This window comes from Varroa jacobsoni, unplaced genomic scaffold, assembly GCF_002532875.2.
Source record: "Varroa jacobsoni isolate VJ856 unplaced genomic scaffold, vjacob_1.0 scaffold_120, whole genome shotgun sequence".
NCBI lineage: Eukaryota > Metazoa > Arthropoda > Arachnida > Mesostigmata > Varroidae > Varroa > Varroa jacobsoni.
This window is the reverse complement of record NW_019213022.1, coordinates 195,526-214,819: the sequence shown is the minus strand read 5'-3', so window position 1 is coordinate 214,819 and position 19,294 is coordinate 195,526. Positions and strand designations below refer to the sequence as shown.

The window sequence follows — 19,294 nt, the reverse complement described above, 5'->3', positions numbered from 1 at the left end:
TTCGAGCAAGGGTATACTGTCTACATAATTCTCGCTGGTCTATGCTTCTACCGCGTGTCATTAATGCATATTGCGTATATGTATCTTGGTAATAGTGATTTCGGCAGCCTGGGGCTATTCCTTCGGTGTTTCATTTTCTATAGGGTTTCCAGCATGCTGCGCAGGCATCATTGCAGTCCACTTCGCATGAATCCATTCCGAAAATATATATATATGTGTATAGTGAGATGAATATCGGCGATGGATGATTATTTAGGACAGGGCTAGCCAGCAATGATATGGGATACTTTGATGGTTCGGTACCATAGCTGCGCAAGTACACACTGCTGCTATATATGAATAGCATGCTAGTGCGGTATGCCAAGTTTAAGAGGAAACGCTAAGACGCAGGAGCCCTCTACCAGGACGACGCTAGGAGGGGTTGGCGTCCCCTGGACCGCCGCCCAGAGTGACCTGAGCTACTCGACCGCGGACGCACGCTGGACCATGTATACTCTAGCGACTGGTATGTTCCATAAGAGGTCCCGTATCAAGTATGAGTTACAGCAGTAAAAGTAGCAGTGGTGAGGTAAGCGCGAACTGCGAGACATGCTGCGTCACTTCTGGCCCGCTCTCTACCGTTGCCCTGGAGACAGTAACAAGGTAGAGAATTCCCAAAATAGCCAGAGCACGTGCTGGTGCTTATGTGTCTTACTCCTTAGGCATATCGTGCCTATATAAGCAAAAGCTCTTCTCGCCTCACACGCGTTTCTGCCGGCTCGGTTCGCGCCTCGCGTCCGTTCAGATATGGACGTTCACACAGAATGAGTTTTCATACTCACTCCAACTATTTACACTGCAGTATGCATGTTTCTAGTACGAACTCTAAGCATATATCTTTGTTTACGCCCGCAATAAGTAATGTTCGCAGGTAGCGTCATACCTACAGTTTTGTTCGTGCCATATAAGCGTTCATATTTGTAAGCTCAACATGTAACAGCGTCTATGTCCTACAATCGACGATCATATATAATGCTCTACTTTATGTGGGCAAGCTGTGAGGTTAGTTTTGTTGCAGTAGTCATCAAAATTGAAATATGGTACTTGGCCGTTGCGAACCCTGCTGAACCGCATATAATTTGATCAAACGCAATCAGTGAACGTAAAAAGTAGTTCTAACGTATTTTCAACGAGTTGCTCTTCTGGGTTGCCCCGATCTCGAACATCGATATCCAAACCGATAATCAAAATCAGAATGATGAGATAAATAATTGTATCGTTTTTTTTATATAATTACCCCCTTTTCGTTCCAGCTGTACATTTTGTGGTTAGTATTGTTAGGACTAATTAAAAGAACAGTCAGGCACGCCTAATCAGCCGCACAAAGATCAGCAAGAGAAGACAGTGTATATATAATTACTAGATGAACATCCTCAATTACCAATTCCCTGAGTCGACCTTGTGTGTACGCTGTGACTTCTTCACGCAAAAGTCACGAAGGATAAATATTTCGCCTAGCAAATACCTCCTATACCTCAAAATCAAATACCTACGGATTTCTAACAATGTCAAAGTAAAGCAGTATGTAGCATACGTGACATGTGGCACATCGCGTTGTTGTATTACATTCGCCAGATGCTTATACCAAAGGAAATACACGACAGCATCTTTCACTGCTCTACATAAGTTTTTTCAGTGTGTTCACTCAAGTCAAAGTACCTGCCTGTTGCCAATAATGCATCGTAAAAGTCGTTAAGGCGACAGCCCAGCTTTGCAGACGAACCTCGCCCGTGTCGAAGGGTGGTCTACTGAACTGCAATGACCAACTTTCATACGAGGCTAATTACTAACAGGCGGCATGAAGTGACTCCGATATTGAAAGATAACGAGCGTTGCATCCGATTACGCAAGTACCTACTCTTTAATGATCCACGCACGTCTTTAAACTCGACGGATACCTATCATGTGGGCACGCATGTGGGCTATGGACGCGTCTTCGGCGCTAGAAAATCTGCGTGTTTGAAATACGCGTTGCCGTGTATCTATGTGTCCAACGGACGGTACGAGCCATCCTTTCGAAGTCCATATGTCCACATTTAAAATGCGTGGAATAGGCGGCGCTACAGGGCTAGTTGATTTGAGGGGAGCTTGGACAATTCTGTGACTACGGTCAACCAGGTCGCGGGATTACATCGCATATGCATGCTAGGACTACTGGCCGTTTCGTTGATAAAACCCCGGCGACCCTTCAAGCCAATTCCGAGCATTGCTCCATTAGCAGTCGGCGCCGTTGAACGAGTAAGCGTGTGTCCTCGACGACCCGCAGGCTCACTTCTCAACGTTCGTGGTGATCCCCCAGAGGGGACAGACCCTTACTTCGCCAGGCGCTGATTGGGTTGGTGTCTTTCCTCTGCCTACAGCGCCGCTACGCGGACCAACTGAAACTGTCTAGCCAGCAGGTTGAGCCGCCTCAGCTTGACTGAAGTCGACTTGACTAAAGTCAGACGCTTCTAAGCTCGTCCTAACTCACTTAGAGCTCATGTTCCGTCCGTTGGGAGACGTTTTAGAAGTCAGCTGCGTCAATGGCATAAGCAGTACCAATGCTGGTGACAGTCGAACGACTTCAAACGTTGACTATGCTGCAATGAACCCAATCAGCCAACCGCACTGAGTTAAAAAGGGGTCTTCCAGAACTACTAAGTCTTAAGAACTACTAAGTGTCGGATTTGTAAACTACTGACGGCAACCCAAAAAGAGTCCGCCACAGAAGGTTAGCACTGAAAAAGGATCGTTCCGACAAGGGAATCGAAATAGGAGCGGGTTAGGGGGAAATGTTCTTGATAACTTCTATAGATTGAATAGTGCACATGTAAGTTTCTCATCTGGCCTTCTATATTCCAACCCCCTGTACCCGCCAGTACTGCGAAAAATGTTACGGGTTTCAGGCCAGATGAAAAAGCTCGCAGAAGTGTATTTCTTTCCTTTGCGTACTATAAGTTATTGCTAGATTTGGATGTTGCAGAATACAAGTAGGTCATAGTAATGCTTTCGGTAGAGGACTTAACAGCTGATACTGGGGTCGAACGGAAGTAAAGGAGGGAAAGTGAATAGAAGAGAGAAAAAGCTGTAACAAAGTAGCCCCACGAGCGACCCCAACTGAACTCCATGTTCACTGCCAAGCCCGCCGCCACCTGGCGTCACGACACCGACGTCGGCATTTTATTAGAGTTCGTACGAGAGAGCTGCTGAAAACGTCTGGTGTTTTAAGGGAGCAAAAAAGAGGAGAATAGCGTAGCGGACTCGGAGCCAGGCTGGCGACTTCGTTCGACAGCGTTGGCCGCAGCAAAAGTTGGCGCGACGGCAGCGAATGCGTCACGAGAAACGGTTACATTCTTTTAACAGGCCACCATCAGAAATCGGCGCTGCATGACCTGCTGTAACCAGACTTACCCGTGTTGCTCCTTTCCCTTCTTTCGCCATAAAGTCTCGTGTATAAAATCTCCTCGAGGCTTCGTCATGACGCCATTCGCTGCTTGTATCATCATAGCCTTTGTAGTCGTTGCTGAGCGTGTTCTTACCGCCGTCGAATGGTCCTCGTCCGCGATGCCACGGAGCGGTCCAGTTTGTCTAGCGACTATCGCCGTATAAGCTGCGATAGAAGTCATGTGTCCTATCTTGCTAAACATATATGCGAATAAATGTGTTGTGAAAAATCACGCTACACCAAGAAGATTTTGTGACGCAGAGAGAAGGGGAGAAAATGAGAGATAGATGATAGTCAAGGCGCATGGTCGACAGCAAACAAGGGTCTTGCACAGAAAGGCCCTTGTGGAAGGAAGCTCGAAAGAAGGCAGTGTTAGAAGTTTCAATAGGAAGGACAACAGTAGTAGTCGTCGCGGCAGCAGGAACACCGTTTGGTAGCCCTATGACACCCTGACGACCGAGAGACTAACAAGCATAAGGCGCACGCTTCAGCCAGATATATATTAGAGGAGAAAACGAGGCCTGCGGGCCTCCCGAAAACTTAACATTAGCCAAACTCCGAGAAGAGGAAAGGGTCCGCAAATCTGTTAGAATTAGGGAAACAGCCAAATTGCTTGGTGGATGCAACGACAATTTCGCAATGCGTCGGTGCTGGGACGCCACCATGTACATATTCCTTCTGTGATCTTCTATCGAAGCCCTTTTCGGGCCTGCGATTCCTGATGGCGGCAGCCTCCGCACACGATATACACGTGCTAATTCGATTAACCGCTGACTGTTAACAGCTTCGCGCGGTTCGCAATCGGTCTCCAGCTATGATGGTTATTTTTTAGCGCCAATGAATTGCGGCTTCGAACATCCCGATAGCATACTCAATACTGTCCGCCACAAGTGAGGTAGGGGATATCGCTGAGAGAAACGCGAAGCCGAGATTCGTCATACTATTACATAATGCATGGATTCGTTGAAAGAAGCTAAGCATTATATAGGTTGCTACGTAGTAATAGTGGAATCAGTGGAATAAGGAGAAGAGCGGTATGTTCGGTGTGCTAATAGCAAACACGACACGGATCTACCTCTCCCCCAGCCGAGTCTGAAACCCATAAAACTCATGTGTTCATCACAGATGCCATTTTCGGGGTGGGGAGCTATCAAGGAATAAAGAGTGAGAAAAAACGAATGTAGAGAGAAAAGGCTGTAGTGAAAGCAAAAGCAGCTGGACACATAGTCTAGTGCAGCATCAGAGGGAGACTAGAAGAGATCAGGATACGTACCACTCGGGGTAGAGAACTATAATCAGTTACCTGAGATGAAAGCCCCAATATAAGAAGGACTACGTGTTTACATCGCTTCCCGCGTTCTACTACACCATATTTGGCATATTCGATGTAAGACAAGGTTTTTGCGATGTGGCTTTGTGCATATAGTCAGGATATTTGTTATGGTGTCCCGAGCGTCGCGGTTGCTCCTGATGACCGCTACCCCTAACACTAGTAACACCGGCGCAGCCAGCACGAATATCAATGGGAACGCACTCGCCATCAAGCGCCAAACGTCCAGCGTGCCGATCAGTGGCTGTCCAGCTTTCCGATGTTCATCGGTGTGTGTGAGTCGCTCTTTCATAATCATTAGTCCGTTCCCCAACCAAAAACCCTACTAGATGGTAGTGTATTGTGGCTCATTCAAGTATAATGGTCATCGCAAAAAGCAGTTGAGGCCGAGGTGCCGAATGACAGTACTCGAGTGAGGCCGCCCGATGAGAACGACGACCACGGCCACAGTGAATGCGTGAGTGAGCAGGCAAAACTTATTTCTTTCTGTCCTGGTAACTATGAACTACGAGAATTAATACCAATTCTATACATAGCCGCCTCTGGCTGCAATTGTTATCGTAGCTAATGCTACGACGACCAACTGCCGCCCAGTGCTGCAGCCGTTGGTCCTTGTTCGTAACGTGTATCCAGTGTTGCACGTGTTCTTGCTTTCAAGCTATACTATACCGCCTTCGTCCTGGTTGCCGCTATAGCCGTGATGGGTAAACTTCTCAGCTATAGTTGGCAAGCGTAGAGTTTGCGTGCGTGTAGCAGGACGAGAATAGAGACTTTAGTCAAGTAGAGGACTATTGCCCTCTTTCATCTTAGTTAAGGGAAAAGAGCTTCGCACTCATTCCAGACCCTTTCCCGGGTGGCAAAGGGGGACAGTCGACGGTGCGTGTACGGTCGGCGTAACGGTTAGAGAAGAGACTATATCTTGCTGCGCCATCGCTGCTACGCCGCTCCCTATGGCTGCCTGGCTGGAAAGGTAGAGCGGACCGTTGGCTGCTTTCCTGGCAGCCTCTCTGTCTGTCTGCCGCTTCGACGAGTAACAGAAAACGCAATTAACAACAGCGGATATTACCGCGACTGGCTGAACTTGCCTCCAGGCACCATCTCGAAGGCCCAGACCTTCAGTTTACCGCTACAGTGCGCGCCGCTAGAGCCGCCCTGGGGGCCGTAACCCCAACCGTGCTGTGCTTCTACGCTGCACTATTGGTGGCGCAGATGTTGGCCCCGCAGCGGCTACCGACTAGGCAGACAGGTTTTCGGCCAGCAGGCAAAGTAGTCACTTTTACTGCCTAAACTTTCCCATACCGCTAACCGCACAAGTATGCCGCCTAAGCGTTCCGTCCCTACTGCTGCTGATGCTGCCCGCTGGCTGACGAGCGAAGCGCAGAGTGGTCCTACAAAGCTACAACGAACAGCTTCGGTGGCATAAGATCTACGCGCCCGCGGGGCTCCAAGTCTGGAACCGTTGCGACCGTACTAGCTAGCATTAGTTAGCTACGGGAGTGAATGCATGGGCCTGGGTTGCATTCTCGTTTATGTGCTTTTACTCCTTTTGCGCTCAGTCTATTCGCCGCCGACGGTTGGTCATCTAACGTCGCTCCTTTGGTTGTTGTTATTGTTGATGTTGTCGCCGTCAACGCCGCATTTATACGCCGCGCTTGGCCCCATCGGCAGGCAAAGCAGCGATTGAAACAACAGACCTTATTTAAGTAAGGCAAAAAAAGCTAAGTAGAGCTGTCGAGTGTCGTACCGACGATGGTGCTAGTGGAGGTCTCTCCTATCTGCATCGTTGCTTGCATTAGAGAAAAAAGATAATAAGAAAGAGGTATTGAGGAATTCAACCATTGCTTAGGAAGAAGTTGTTACGAAAAGCTCTCGCCACCAAACACTCCCTATGATTGAATTTATCTTCTTTGCATTCTTCTCGAAGCACTACGGCGCCTGGCATGTTAGTTCCCTTCCATGACGTTTGTCTCAGTATTTTCCATACACCTTTACAGGTAACATATAGAACTGATCTCGCGCTCTTGCGCCGTTTGTATCTTATCCGCGATCCATCCAGCGCACGAAGGCATTTCCTAATTCGTCTAGGAACCTCTCCTGTTCCTTTCCCATCAACTAAATACTTAAGAAGCATTCTGATCGGCCGGTTGTGCTTGTGCTACGGTTTCTGTCTCCACATATACGGGGTAGGCAGTAGGGTTTCGCGGAAGAGGAAAAGGAGCAATCTAATCACGTCGCTTATTTGTCATTTATAACCAAATTATCATTTTGTCTTTCCGTACTTGGATCCTGAGCCGCTTCAATGACCAGCTGGTTGGCGAGTCGGCCTAGGAGAACCAGTTTGCTTCTGCAGTCAGGGCTTGAGTTGGTCCCGGCAGCACAGAGAACGGACAACCATGTGGGTATAGCTGGATATGTCTGTGGGAAGAGTAGAGGGGTCGAAAAAAGAGGAAATATGAAGCCCACTTGCGTAGCGGCATCAACTCATAATGGACATCTCTCGTTGCGGTTGGGTAGCCAGGCTGGCTCTATGGCGGCGACCGTAACGCTCACTAAGTATGGGGGGATGACGGACATCAAGCATCACACAGAAGGCGGGAGTACAAACCAGGAAAAGGCCCTGTAGAAGAAACGGATGCTAAGAGACGGAGTAGAAAACGGTGGGGGTACAGGAGGTAGAATGAACAACACTTACGGCGTCGCTCAAGAAAGAGGCAGTTAGAAGGAGGTGTTATGTAGAATTCATACTTAACGAACGTAAAAATCATTAGGATGAACACTGACCATTGGGTGGTTAACGGTGGTTGTACTGTTACACACCCTTTGGGATACAGCGGCAGATCACGAAGTTCATCCATTGGCTGTGTTTTTCTTGGTTCTAGACATAATACGCAGGTGGGGAGGGGGGGGCAAACAAATCCGCAGGCAAAGGAAGCACTAGTGAAGGCTCCCAAGTAAAGGGTTACGAGTGGTCACCACATGAAAGACCTACTGCTTTGTTTCGCGTATATCAGATCTATTTCCTATTGCGGACCCGCGCCAGACACATTTCCGGTTAGGACCGCGGTAAAGAGCTAAGGGCTTGGTTGCTTTGCGTCTTAGCAGCGTAAACAGCCTTCCTTTCTCTCTACACTTTGCTGTATTTGTCATGGGACAGACAGACAGACACCCATAGGAGGTGATGAACGAAGTAAGCGGTGCCGTATCTTGGAAGCGTTTCGAGAAGCGGCTGCAGAGGTTTAATGCGATCTCTACAGCAATGACTGTCGCCCAGCTCTAGACTGGTCGTATCGACGGTCAAAGTATGGATGGCCAAGGCTGAGTCGCTAGCCCCACAACGAACATCCGCTTAGTTAAAGGGCAAGGAGGCGGGGCGACCGGACATGGGTACAGCGGGATAAAACTGTGAGGTGCAGCGACAAATGCCGGATGTGGGGATACGAAACAGCGATTCTGAGATGTGAAACTACAGAAGCCTAGGAACCGTAAGCAATATTGACGGTGAGGCTGGAGGAAGCCATGCACGGCCCCCAGGAGACCTACAACTGCAACGCCAAAAGACTAGCCCATTCGATGCACTTGCAGCCATATTAACCCCTTCCTTGTCTCCCAGAAATCCTTCATAGTCCACAAGGCTTTCCGGGTTTAGCCCCTCGTCCTGGTACGCACCGCCACACACAAGCTTTTGCCAACAATAAAATGAAGGGAAAAAGGCGTATCTCGTATAGATTGGGCCTAGCGGCGTTATACCACCGTGTATATCTCCGCGTTGGAAAAAAGACGCCTACGTGCTGATGCCAGCTGAAACAGACGGATAAACTAACAGACATGCCATGTGTAACTGCACCGTATTCTCTTGCTCGTTCTCTCTAAAATTTTTAATTCGGAACAAAAGTGATGAAGCGGGCTTATTTGTTGAGGGTCTACCACCTCTAAAACAAACAATAAATGGACTATATCCAATTCAGTCATTGCTTTCCATCTTGCACTCATGTGCACACAATAAATACATGGAAACTAGAAAAGAAAAGAAAAGAAAAGAAGGAGGACATTAGTTGAGTGTACAATGTGTCTGACGGCGAAACCTGATGTAATTTTTCGTCTTGTCCGGCAGTGGCCATGGGCGGAAGACGGCGCTAGGATATTTCCAGCGAGCTTAGAAGGGGCAAAACTAATATAAAGTTCCACGAGACTACAACAAGTTTGGATTTTGTTCTCGGGTTAATTTAATTATTGGTAGCATGACTTCAAAGGGCGAAAATTTCAAATTTATGCATACACATAAACATCTGTCAAGACTTAAATGAAATCGGGGCCTATCCTTAGGAGTAACAGGGATTGTGCGTTCTTGTAATTTTGTATGAAAAAGCTTCGTGTTTTTTGAGAGTCGTTTTCGGAACACAGTACCCAGATCAACGCAAATAGCCGTTCTTTCTGAAATAAAATGAACCAGTCATCGAGCTACTATATTCCTAGGCTATTAATATTCGGGCTGCTCGTATGATAACAGTGCTAACTGTGTATCTTAGCACAAATCGGAAGAGCAACTTTACGATCAGGAACCTTAGTGAAAAGCCTAGTGAAAAGCAGGTAACATCATGATATCATCGGCACAATCGTATGGCTAGCTATATGGTAAGACGTTGCTGAATACTGTTCGAACTTATGCCAATAGATGTACGGTGGTTCGTCTCATCGTTTATACATGAATATGCTTCTAATCGCTGAACGTCAAAAAAGCTCAGCGACGAACCAGTTCGCACCAGCTGACGAGACCAGCCAGACTGAAAGTCCTGCTGGATTTATGATCACGTCGGAAATAAAGGCCGCAAAGATCCCCCTAAGCAATCCATGGTTAGTCGGATTGGTCGGCTGAATGGCATCAAGCAACGGAACATCATGTTTATACTACTTCGGTAGGGGCTGCTGCACCAGCCGCTGATGCGATGGCCGCGACCAACAAGACAGAAAAAAGCACGTAGCCCGTCAATCGTTGCGCGTGACGTGACGCGGCCTGACCAGCAGCTAGCTGAGCGATGGAACAGGACCGTCTGAAGGCCTATCAGGATAGGACAACCGCATCGTGAGCATTCGTTTTGCAAACGCCGCACTGGCTACAGACTCGGCCACTCTTCCTCTTATTGTTTGTCAAGTATCAGAGTTTTCTGAATAGTGGTTAACGAAGTCGACAGCCTAGATAGGCTGTGTCAAGCAGCTTAAGCTGTGCTACCATTTCTTTTTTCATCGAAGGTGTCTGCTTGAGCTCGCGTTTTTTTTTTTACTTTTGTTTTCTCTTTCCGAGTCACTTTCATTTCTGATGAGATATTATTAATATATATATATATATATATATATATATATATACTGTTACTATTAGGTACGGTACGCTGTCGCTGCCCAATAGCACAGGCGTTTCGCTTCTGCCGACCCTTGTCAACATTGACCATCCATTCGGTAACAGGACAAAAGGCAATAACAGTAGCAATAGAACAACACGCTGTGAAGGACACGAGTGCTCGATTTCATTCCGCTTGTTTTCTGTTTATAGGAGTTCGTTGCGACGATGTCAAACCTGCTCGAGGAAAAACATCAGGAAGCGTGGGCAGATTTGAACCCTGCCGAACAGAAGCAGATTCTCACCAGGCTCATGACAGCGCTCGAGGAGAACGCCGTCTTACTGTCAGACACGTTTACACAGGAGACCAACTACCCAGTCGTCAAGAATAACATCTGTAAGTGTTCCCTTTCCTCCTGTTTTTCGTCTCTATATATCTCGTTTTATTTTTTTTAATGCTACTGTAAAGTTCTGACATACCGTTCTTTAAAGGAAAGGATCTTTATTGGGCAAGCTTCTGTGAGTAAGCCTTACGTTTTCCGTGTGGCTATTGTCGTGGCTGATGTGCACCCCGACACTCGGTTCTTTCCCGCCACGTTTCTCGGCGCCTTTCGGACTGCATTTGCCGGCCCATTCATCGCCGACTTTTTTGTGCAGTTTTTGCTTTGAGAAGCGGGAGAACAGCAACAGGCAAATGGTGGCATGGGACAGCTGAACGGCTCTACGAGCAGGGTATGTTTCGGGATGGGGGGTGAACTCGGAAATGCGCGCTGACCGAGGTTCCTGACAACGGAACGCTGAATGGACGGACTCCTTAGAAGTGGTTTGTCTTAGTTTTTTGGCCACGTTGTTCCTATGGTGTTATTTCTTTACTCCCTTTCCTCTTCGCATCACTTACCAATACATAGCGCATGCCCACACCCAGCGGGTGTTCGTGCCAACATTCATTGTAAAATGCGAGAGAAGCGCCACTAAGGGGGAAAACTACAAAATGAAAAGTAGCGTGGACCGTCTGCTCAGGGTGTGTCTTCTCATGTCGCTATCTGGGTCGCCGTGCTCGAATGGCGAAGAAACAGAAGGAGACTGAGGCAGGCAGTGGCGATTTAACTGTTGGTACCTGTTTAAGTACTATTCTGGAATTGTTCTGTTCATAACTGCTTGTTCAAGTTCGTTACTTTTCAGCAACACAACATTACGCCTTCAATGACTTCAGTCAAAAGCTAATGCTGACTTTAATGTCGTCACCGTACCGCTGTTCTCGTCTCTAAATACTTGTCTTAAATTCGATAACGCATATAATGCGGTAATCAATTCAGCGATATGCAATAGGATGGTTTGGATGAAAACATTTTCTTTAGTTGAAGGAACAATAAGCCTTCGTTGAGACTGTTGTCAAATCTCCGTACTAAAGCCGCTTTTGTTGAAATCGTCAAAAACCTCGATTTAGTCCTTTCACATGTCTAGTAGAGCCAAATATGTACATACCTGTGTACTTGTTTCGTAAAAGCCAATCTCCACCCCGACACATGTGCATAATATCTACATATAACATTTTTGACCACTACTTGGCCCGCAGTGTTTCACGTACGGCTTAACGAGATCTTTGATCGTTGTCATCTTTGGAGGAGGTAATCTAGAAAGAAGCAAGTGATGTCCGAAGAAGTCGTCTATCGGTGCCTATTTCATGATGTTCTGATCTTCTTTAGCTGTCTATTGAATAATCCGAACAGGGTGTGGTTGTGAGACCGATCGTTGTCAAGTTAGTCGTAGAAACCAACAACCTGTTGTTTGCCTGATCAACAGGACGCGGCCGAACGTCCGGCGCGGTCGGTGTCGTGTCACGTTCACCATCATTAAAAGTGTGCATGGCAGCGGGTAACTCTCTGCAGGTGGGCGACGATGGGCGGCCCTCAGAGGAACATCCGTATGACGCAAGACTGCGGGCAAAGAAACATACGTTCGAAGAAGACGAGTAACGTCTAATGCAGACTGACCGGAGCATCGAGTAACGTCGCGGAGTCTACGATCATGTTGTTGTTATTATCGTACCCGCCTTTTTAGCGCCCATCAGTTCTTTCATCATTGTTGCTATATACTATTTCTCTTCTCTTTTGACTAAGTGAGGCCAATGCTGATAGCGCATATCTCGAGTTGGTAGGAAAAGGTAGAAAATGTACTGTTATGGAATGGTGGGTTCCTTCGCTTACCCGTCTAACCAGATAACTTTGGCACGTACAGAAAGATGCGCGCTTGTCACGCACAATGGACTTGACGCACAGAGGCGCCATAATTGGGCCCACTTTGGATGCATAGGCGAAAGCAGTTGACCAACCATGGTGGGACCGAACTTGGCAAGGTAGGCTTCTTCGCCCCGCCAGCTGCACCCACTTTACTTAGGGTGCTCGCCCTTTCCTCTTCTCCACTCAACCTACCTCATTGAATCTCCCATAAGATCTGTTTATTTTTATTTCTACAGTGCTGTCTAATCTCGTTCTATTTCTCCCTGCTCGCCTTTCCTGTACCTTTTCTTTGCCCTCGATCTGATGGTGTTAGTTGTCCATCCATATGCGCAGCGCCTTGCTTAATAGAAGGCAAACGGTTGCATTTGCTGTAAGAGAAGAATGGTCTGCGGAGGTCTCCGTACGAGTATGTCCTTGAAGCCCGCTAGAAATTGAGCTGAAGAGAAGGCAATACAAATATTGACGATCAACTGAAAGCTGGGGGCTGTTCCCGTCTAGATAGAAAGCTCAATTCCCGTGGGTACAAATGGGTCTCGGTCTTACATCTGAATTAGGTACGGATCACACTAGGACACTATTTTCTTACTGCCCATGTGTATTTGCGGTATTATGTTTTTGTACTGCCGCCACTATATATATACTGTTACTTGTAGTAATTTCTTTTTTTTGCTTTTTTCCTTTTCAGTAATGTCTGTACGAGCTATCGATTCGTGGCGTAATATGAACGTATACTTTCCTTCGATTGCGGACCGCGAACGAGATCAAAATTGGTCAGCGATGCAGGATTCGATCCTACTTCCAATCGAAGCTATTCAGCAATTTTATAAGCAGAGCAGCCTTCGAAGGCTGATCTTCGTAGCCTACAACAACCTTGACACGTTTCTCGTTCCTGAGCCGGAAGGTCGCTTTCCTCGGCCGACGTTTGACAATCTGGCCAATGGCTTTATCAATTCACGAATTGTGTCAGCATCCATTGGACATCAGGGCGACAATCGTCTGGCATTACCTTTGCAAGTCACACTACGCCATTTGCAAGAAGGCCTGCTTTCAGATCCGCAGTGCGTTTATTGGAACACTAATTCAGAGTAAGTGTCCCCGTCCATCTATAACGCGTTTCATTCGTACACATACAAACATCATATACCTGTTGTAGTAGTAGTAGTCGTCTGGCCCGGTTTAATATGACAGTTAAGTTGTTTAAATTTAAATCGAGAACAAAGTATTTCGCTAGGTTTCTCGGCTTCTTTCACCGTAGGTGATACCCTCTATATTGAAGCATTGACCGTTCTTGGCCGGTCCACAAGGCGTGAAAATTAATGGCTTCTCCTAGTATTTCATGTATCTATCATATGTACAATGCCTGAGTAGTAGAACGAGGCGGCGCCGGATTACTAACATAAAATCTGCATTAGTATTACAGCCATGCCAAAATGATCATATCACATGTCCACACACCTTTGGCCTTAGAGTGAGCGTTCAAAATGGCTTATTGTTTATATACACTTCTAACCAGGCTCTTACTTCTCATTAGCGCCAGTGAGGCAATGCCTGTGCAAGTGTGTTCTTCATATCAAAATAACGATGAGGGAACATCTCATAACCGACGTCTCAGCACATTATTCGCTTGTTTAAGCTTTATATAAAAAAAACTAGTCCATCTCATCTCCTCTAGACAAATCCTGTTTTTCCTTCTGTTTTCAATCTTGTGTTTGCGTTAGTTACTTCCTGTGTTTGCCGCTGTTTCAACCGCTTCAGTCGGCTGGTTCTAGTGCCTGCTATGCCCTCTGTCTGCTGTTCAGAGATCTGTGATTCTTTGTCCCTCTAAACCCATGAGCAGATCCAGCTTTCCTTCAATGCGCCTGAATACTCTGACTTACCTCCTGTCGATGGTAGCCAACGCAATTCTTTGACTGATTGTATGTGCCGGCTTTTCTCTTTTTTTTTCTATAAACAATTCTAATTTGCCTAAGCGTCCACCTTCCTTCACCTATCGACGATCTGCGTAATAATTTTCGTTGTGGCGTTTTAGCTTCGTCGCATTTCCATTCCCTCTACATGTTCGGCTGTTCCTACACTCAGCTAGCTTTTATACTGTCTCTTACCAGTGCTGCTTAGCTAGTGCCTGCCGCATCAAAAATGTTTACCTCCGTTAATTGCCGGCTGAGGTTGGGCTCATGCGACAAACTGACACTTCTTTATTTCATCTTTAGCTGCCTCGGAATAAGCGAGCCGCAGTGCACCACCGCTCTTTAAATAGATAAGCACCATTTTACACATAGGAAGGCGTTGGACGCAAAAGCATCGCTCGCTCGTGGCAATGGCATTGGCCCTCGCAGAGAAGGAGGATTAGAGTTTGACGGGGCATGCGTTTGGCGCTCGACCTGACACGCTGCCGCACTGATGTGACACCTAAGCACTGGGCCCTGAACCGAGATTGGCTTAGTTGATTTTATGCTATGGACCGACGATGGCTGGCTTTCTCATTAGTCTCTCCAGAGCCATGTTGACGCTATACTACGTTTAGGTAGATAGTTAGTGGGTCTTTTTGTGCTTCAATAGCAACCCAATCCAATCCGACCTCAGACTGCTAGTTACAAAGAAGTAGAACCAAGCCGACGAGGGCCGGCTGCTCCGACCTTATAGGCTTTACAGAGGAAGCTCTTACGCATACCGGACGCAACGCAAGACGAGACTTGACGGTCGTCTGAACAGCTCAGATTTCAGATTTAATTTCGTTCTGTGTTGTTCGCTTCCATCGCGAACCCTCTCGCCTTTTTCAATCTATCTATCTATCTCTCTCTCGCCCTCTCCTGCCGCCTTTCTCGCGGTTTTGTCGACCAAACGCGATTCCAATGGGCGCCAGCCAGACCACCGCTGTCAACGCCGTCTCGTAGCAGCTCTGGGCGCTGGTAATCTCGTTTAACGAGGTTGCTACTGCAGCCCCTAGTGAGGCTTGACTTGGCCGGGTCGGCTCCTGTCGGCCTCTTTTTATCGCGTTACCAACAATCCAACGCCAACAAGGCACATAGACAAGAGTCGGTACGCTGCACTGGCTAGCTGGCGAAAGCTCGGGCAAGGGCGCCAGCAAGCGGGCGAAAGAATCTGAAATGTTGAGAAACAGAGATGGAAAGAATATCGTGTTGTTCCCGCACATTGCCAACACAAAGGACATGAAACTGAAAGCTCTGAATGCCATTCTACTTTGAATTTCCGACTCCCGAAGCCGGCTGGTCTCGGCTTCACCAGCCGGGCTTTCGGCTCCGACTAACTCCAGTTAGTCTTCGCCGTGCTGGCGGTAATGGCTGCAGTAGGGCAAGTTGTTCTCACTAATGGGCGTTGTCGCTTTCGTCGTCTGCGTATAATATGTACTGTGCGGGCCCTAGCTTGATTTGCCTGCTTCGCTTCTCTAGCTGCAGTAGTGGTCGTAGTTGACTGTAAAGAAGCAGCTTTTAAGGGGGGGCGCGCTAGTGAATGAATCGTTCGTGGTAGTGATGAAGAAAAGGGGTGTTCTAATGGGCACAGTTGGTACAAACGGCGGTAGCTGGCGAAGTGCATACCACGAACGCAAGCCAAAGGCCTTAGCTTAGTCAGCCCAGCTGTCCAGTAGTGTCTGTTAGCGTTATTGTGAACATCGCCACCATAACGACTATAGTACAACGACTATAGTAACGACTATAGTAGTTCATTCATCTAATATAATCTGCTCTCATCCTGTTTCGTATTCCATTTCAGTTCATGGTCATCCGAGGGCTGCTGGGTACAGTCGAGCAATAGGTCCTATACCATTTGCACTTGCGATCATCTGGGCAATTTTGCAGTACTCATGGAAGGACCGGCACAAAATGACGCCGCGCAGAAACCATTTGACCAACGACTCGTCGTCACAATCGGCTGCTGCGTGACGCTCGGATTCTGCTGTATTGCCTTCCTGCTTTTGTTCTTATTAAAACTGCACAAAACAGACCAGCTATGGGTGCACCGGAACCTCGCGCTTAATCTACTTCTGTCCGAATTCATCTTTGTGGTCGGCATTAACCAGACGCATCAGAACCTCTTGTGCAGTGTGGTCGCTGCACTCCTGCAGTACTTTCTGCTTGTATCACTGACATGGACCTTCTTCGAAGGATTCCACGTCTACAACAGTCTGGTCGAGCCTATGGAGATTCACAAATCAAAACTGCGTTGTTACGCGATCCTTGCATATGTCCCGCCCGCGATCGTGACCGCTATATCGATGCTGATCGACCCCAGCAGTTTCGGCACACCAAAATACTGCTGGCTTCGATCCGATAACTACTTTATCTTCAGCTTCATTGCGCCCATGGTGGGAATTATCTTCGTAAGTACTGCTCATCGAACATTAATATTCCGCTTATACTAGACATTATCGATGCACGATCTGTGCCAATATCATGTGCAGATATAATAATAAAAGCGGTATAATTGTACTGTCTATTGCATTGTAATAGACAGCTCTGTATCTGCAGTGCAATACAAACGTTCATTTTGTACTATTCTCGTTCAATAAACACAATGACGCCGTATGTCGTATGTATATTTAACTTAGTTAGTCAGACTAGTGCCTAATTAGACGCACAATCTAACTGTTCATTACTCCTACATCTGTTTGCATTTCCGTTGTCCTGTCGAATAGGGCTGTGTTGTGTTCGTATGTATAAGTGTATGCATCCTTTGCAACCAGGGCGGATTGGCGACTAGCGTCAAAGGTAAAGAAGAAGATAAGGTACATGCCGTAAGGTCCTATCTATACTGGATCAGCGTTCTACTTGTGTTCATGACGTTCACATGGGCGTCCTCTGTCGTCTACGTCGCCAAATTCAACATGACTTGGGCGATTATCTTCGCTGTCTTCAACTCATTGCTCGGCCTATTCCTGCTTATCTTCACCTGCTGGAAAAACGAAGCGGTAAGTAGTAGCTTGCCGTCGAAGTTATTCTCGATATTTTCTAATCCTCATTTTCAACGGCATATTCATCGCGCGCGGTGCCTGACCATCCTCTTCCGTTCACTATACCATTGATAGTCATCAATGTTCCTTTCATTATTTGGTGCGGCGCTGAAGGAGCGGTCTGCGGAAAAATAGATCACGGTGGGCGCATGCCGTATCTGCTTCAAGATTCTGCATGATACGGTGATGAAATCTTCTAGTTTACTCCATCCTGCAGGCTCTCCTGTTCCTTGTTCACGCCGAATTTCATATCGCCATAACCACCGCCGTTGCTGCAGTCGCCATTGGTGTTATTATTAAACGATTATTAAATACTTTGCTCACTTACGAGCAACGGTTTTTTAACTAGAGGGCGGGGATAGTCAACACGGAGGCAAACGGGCAAAGGAAGCGCTATATGGGAGCTCCAGGGGCTGTCCGGGTGATTACAGAAGCGAAAAGCTGCTATTTCGGCTGGTGCTACTTCAGTAGACGAAGCAGTGTTAGCCACTGTTACTGTGAAAACGAAAAGCAGCTCCGTCGCGGGCCGTGTGTGGCCCGCTTTTCTATAAGTGGGAGAAAATCAATATGGGCACAGTTGAGCTGTCTATAAGCCTTGAACGCCATTAGGGTACTGGTAAAGTTGCATGGAACAGGGACGGCGGCAGCGATGTAACACGGCGGCCCAATGTATCGCTTGTAACACAAACAACGTCAGTCGAATCCTACTATTATGCTATTTAAGCGATTATTTCCATAACTATTATTATTATTATTACTTTAATTAATAAGTATTTGTTGACACAATTATTATAACGAAAGAGTGAAGATATACAGCACTGGAAACATAATATCCATAATAATATTGTGTGAAACACTGATACTCGAAAGACGTATTGATTTCCGAGTCGAACGCATAATACTTTGCGAAATTCTTAATAATAACGTTTTCATACCTCCCGTTCTTCTCTTTTTTGTTTCCTTCAATTCCTCGCGCAGTTCCAGGACCGGTATGGACACACCCTTGCCAACTCGCGTTGGCTACCTAACTGCCTGAAGCGCTGTCTGTTCGGGGGACGAAATCAGCTGGCGATCGACGTGAGCGTCAACAGCGGAAACGGCGCCCCCCTTCATGTGCGTATTCCTACCCTGCCAATACCAGCCCAATCCTCGATACATCATCATACCTCCACCAACCCCACTTCCTCCTCAGTCAACCTACATCCGAACAGCCCGAACAACCTCAACTGTCTGAACATCAACCCTGGGGCGAACAGCTGCTTGGGGAGCAACCCACAGAGCCACTGCAGCCTCGGCCAGACGCTCTCTACCGGAGACCTGCATCCCGCCTCGGTCGCCGTGTTACGTCATAACGTGCACCCTACAGCGGTGGCAACAATGACGACTGCATCAACGTCTTCGCCAATGCAGTCGCTACCACTTGCGGGGGCTCATCAGTCGCTACAAGGCGGTTCCTCGCTCATGGCGATAATGGCCTCGTCCGTTGCAACGATTAGCAGTACCATCTGCCCCACAGTAGTTACCGCGACAGCGATGACGGCCTCTGGTAGAGTTGCGATGGCCGGAGGTTTACAGCAGGCGTCAGGTACCAACACGGCAACCCAAACAAATATTAGAGACTGGATGCAAAAGAAAAACGTGCTCTTTTCTGTTAGAATCTTTTCGCTAGGGTTTCTCTTAACTATTGCAAGTACTTCTGCTGGTGCTACTAACGGACTGCTATTTGGTGAGAGCAGCAAATGTAACAAAGGAGTCGTAATCATTCTTGTTTTTACTTATTTTTCTGGCTCGACTCCGGTGCTTGACCCCTCAGGTGCTTATTTTCCGTAAGCACTTTTATGCTGGTTCCTACAACTGGAACTTCGCATGGTATTAGTTCGGAAGCGTTCATCGGTAGCAGGCATTGTCTTCAATTTTCATTTGTTATAATACAGTCACTGAGCGGAAGAAGCTCGCGGTT

The 19,294-nt window shown here is 47.2% G+C and overlaps 1 protein-coding gene across 6 annotated transcripts in view; it reads left to right on the top strand.

The window, feature by feature from the left end:
- The window catches only part of LOC111266806 (latrophilin Cirl), a 263,176-nt gene that overhangs the window by 235,274 nt on the left and 8,608 nt on the right, over positions 1-19,294 (top strand). For 5 of the 6 annotated variants that reach the window (XM_022844624.2, XM_086971117.1, XM_022844610.2 and 2 more), the window contains 5 exons: positions 10,339-10,522; positions 13,051-13,450; positions 16,098-16,704; positions 17,020-17,292; positions 18,313-18,447. In XM_022844624.2, the coding sequence (XP_022700359.1) occupies positions 10,339-10,522; positions 13,051-13,450; positions 16,098-16,704; positions 17,020-17,292; positions 18,313-18,447 (1,599 nt within the window). Of the gene's footprint in view, positions 1-10,338; positions 10,523-13,050; positions 13,451-16,097; positions 16,705-17,019; positions 17,293-18,312; positions 18,920-19,294 lie in introns of all 6 variants that reach the window. The other variant, XM_086971130.1, reaches the window with a different exon arrangement.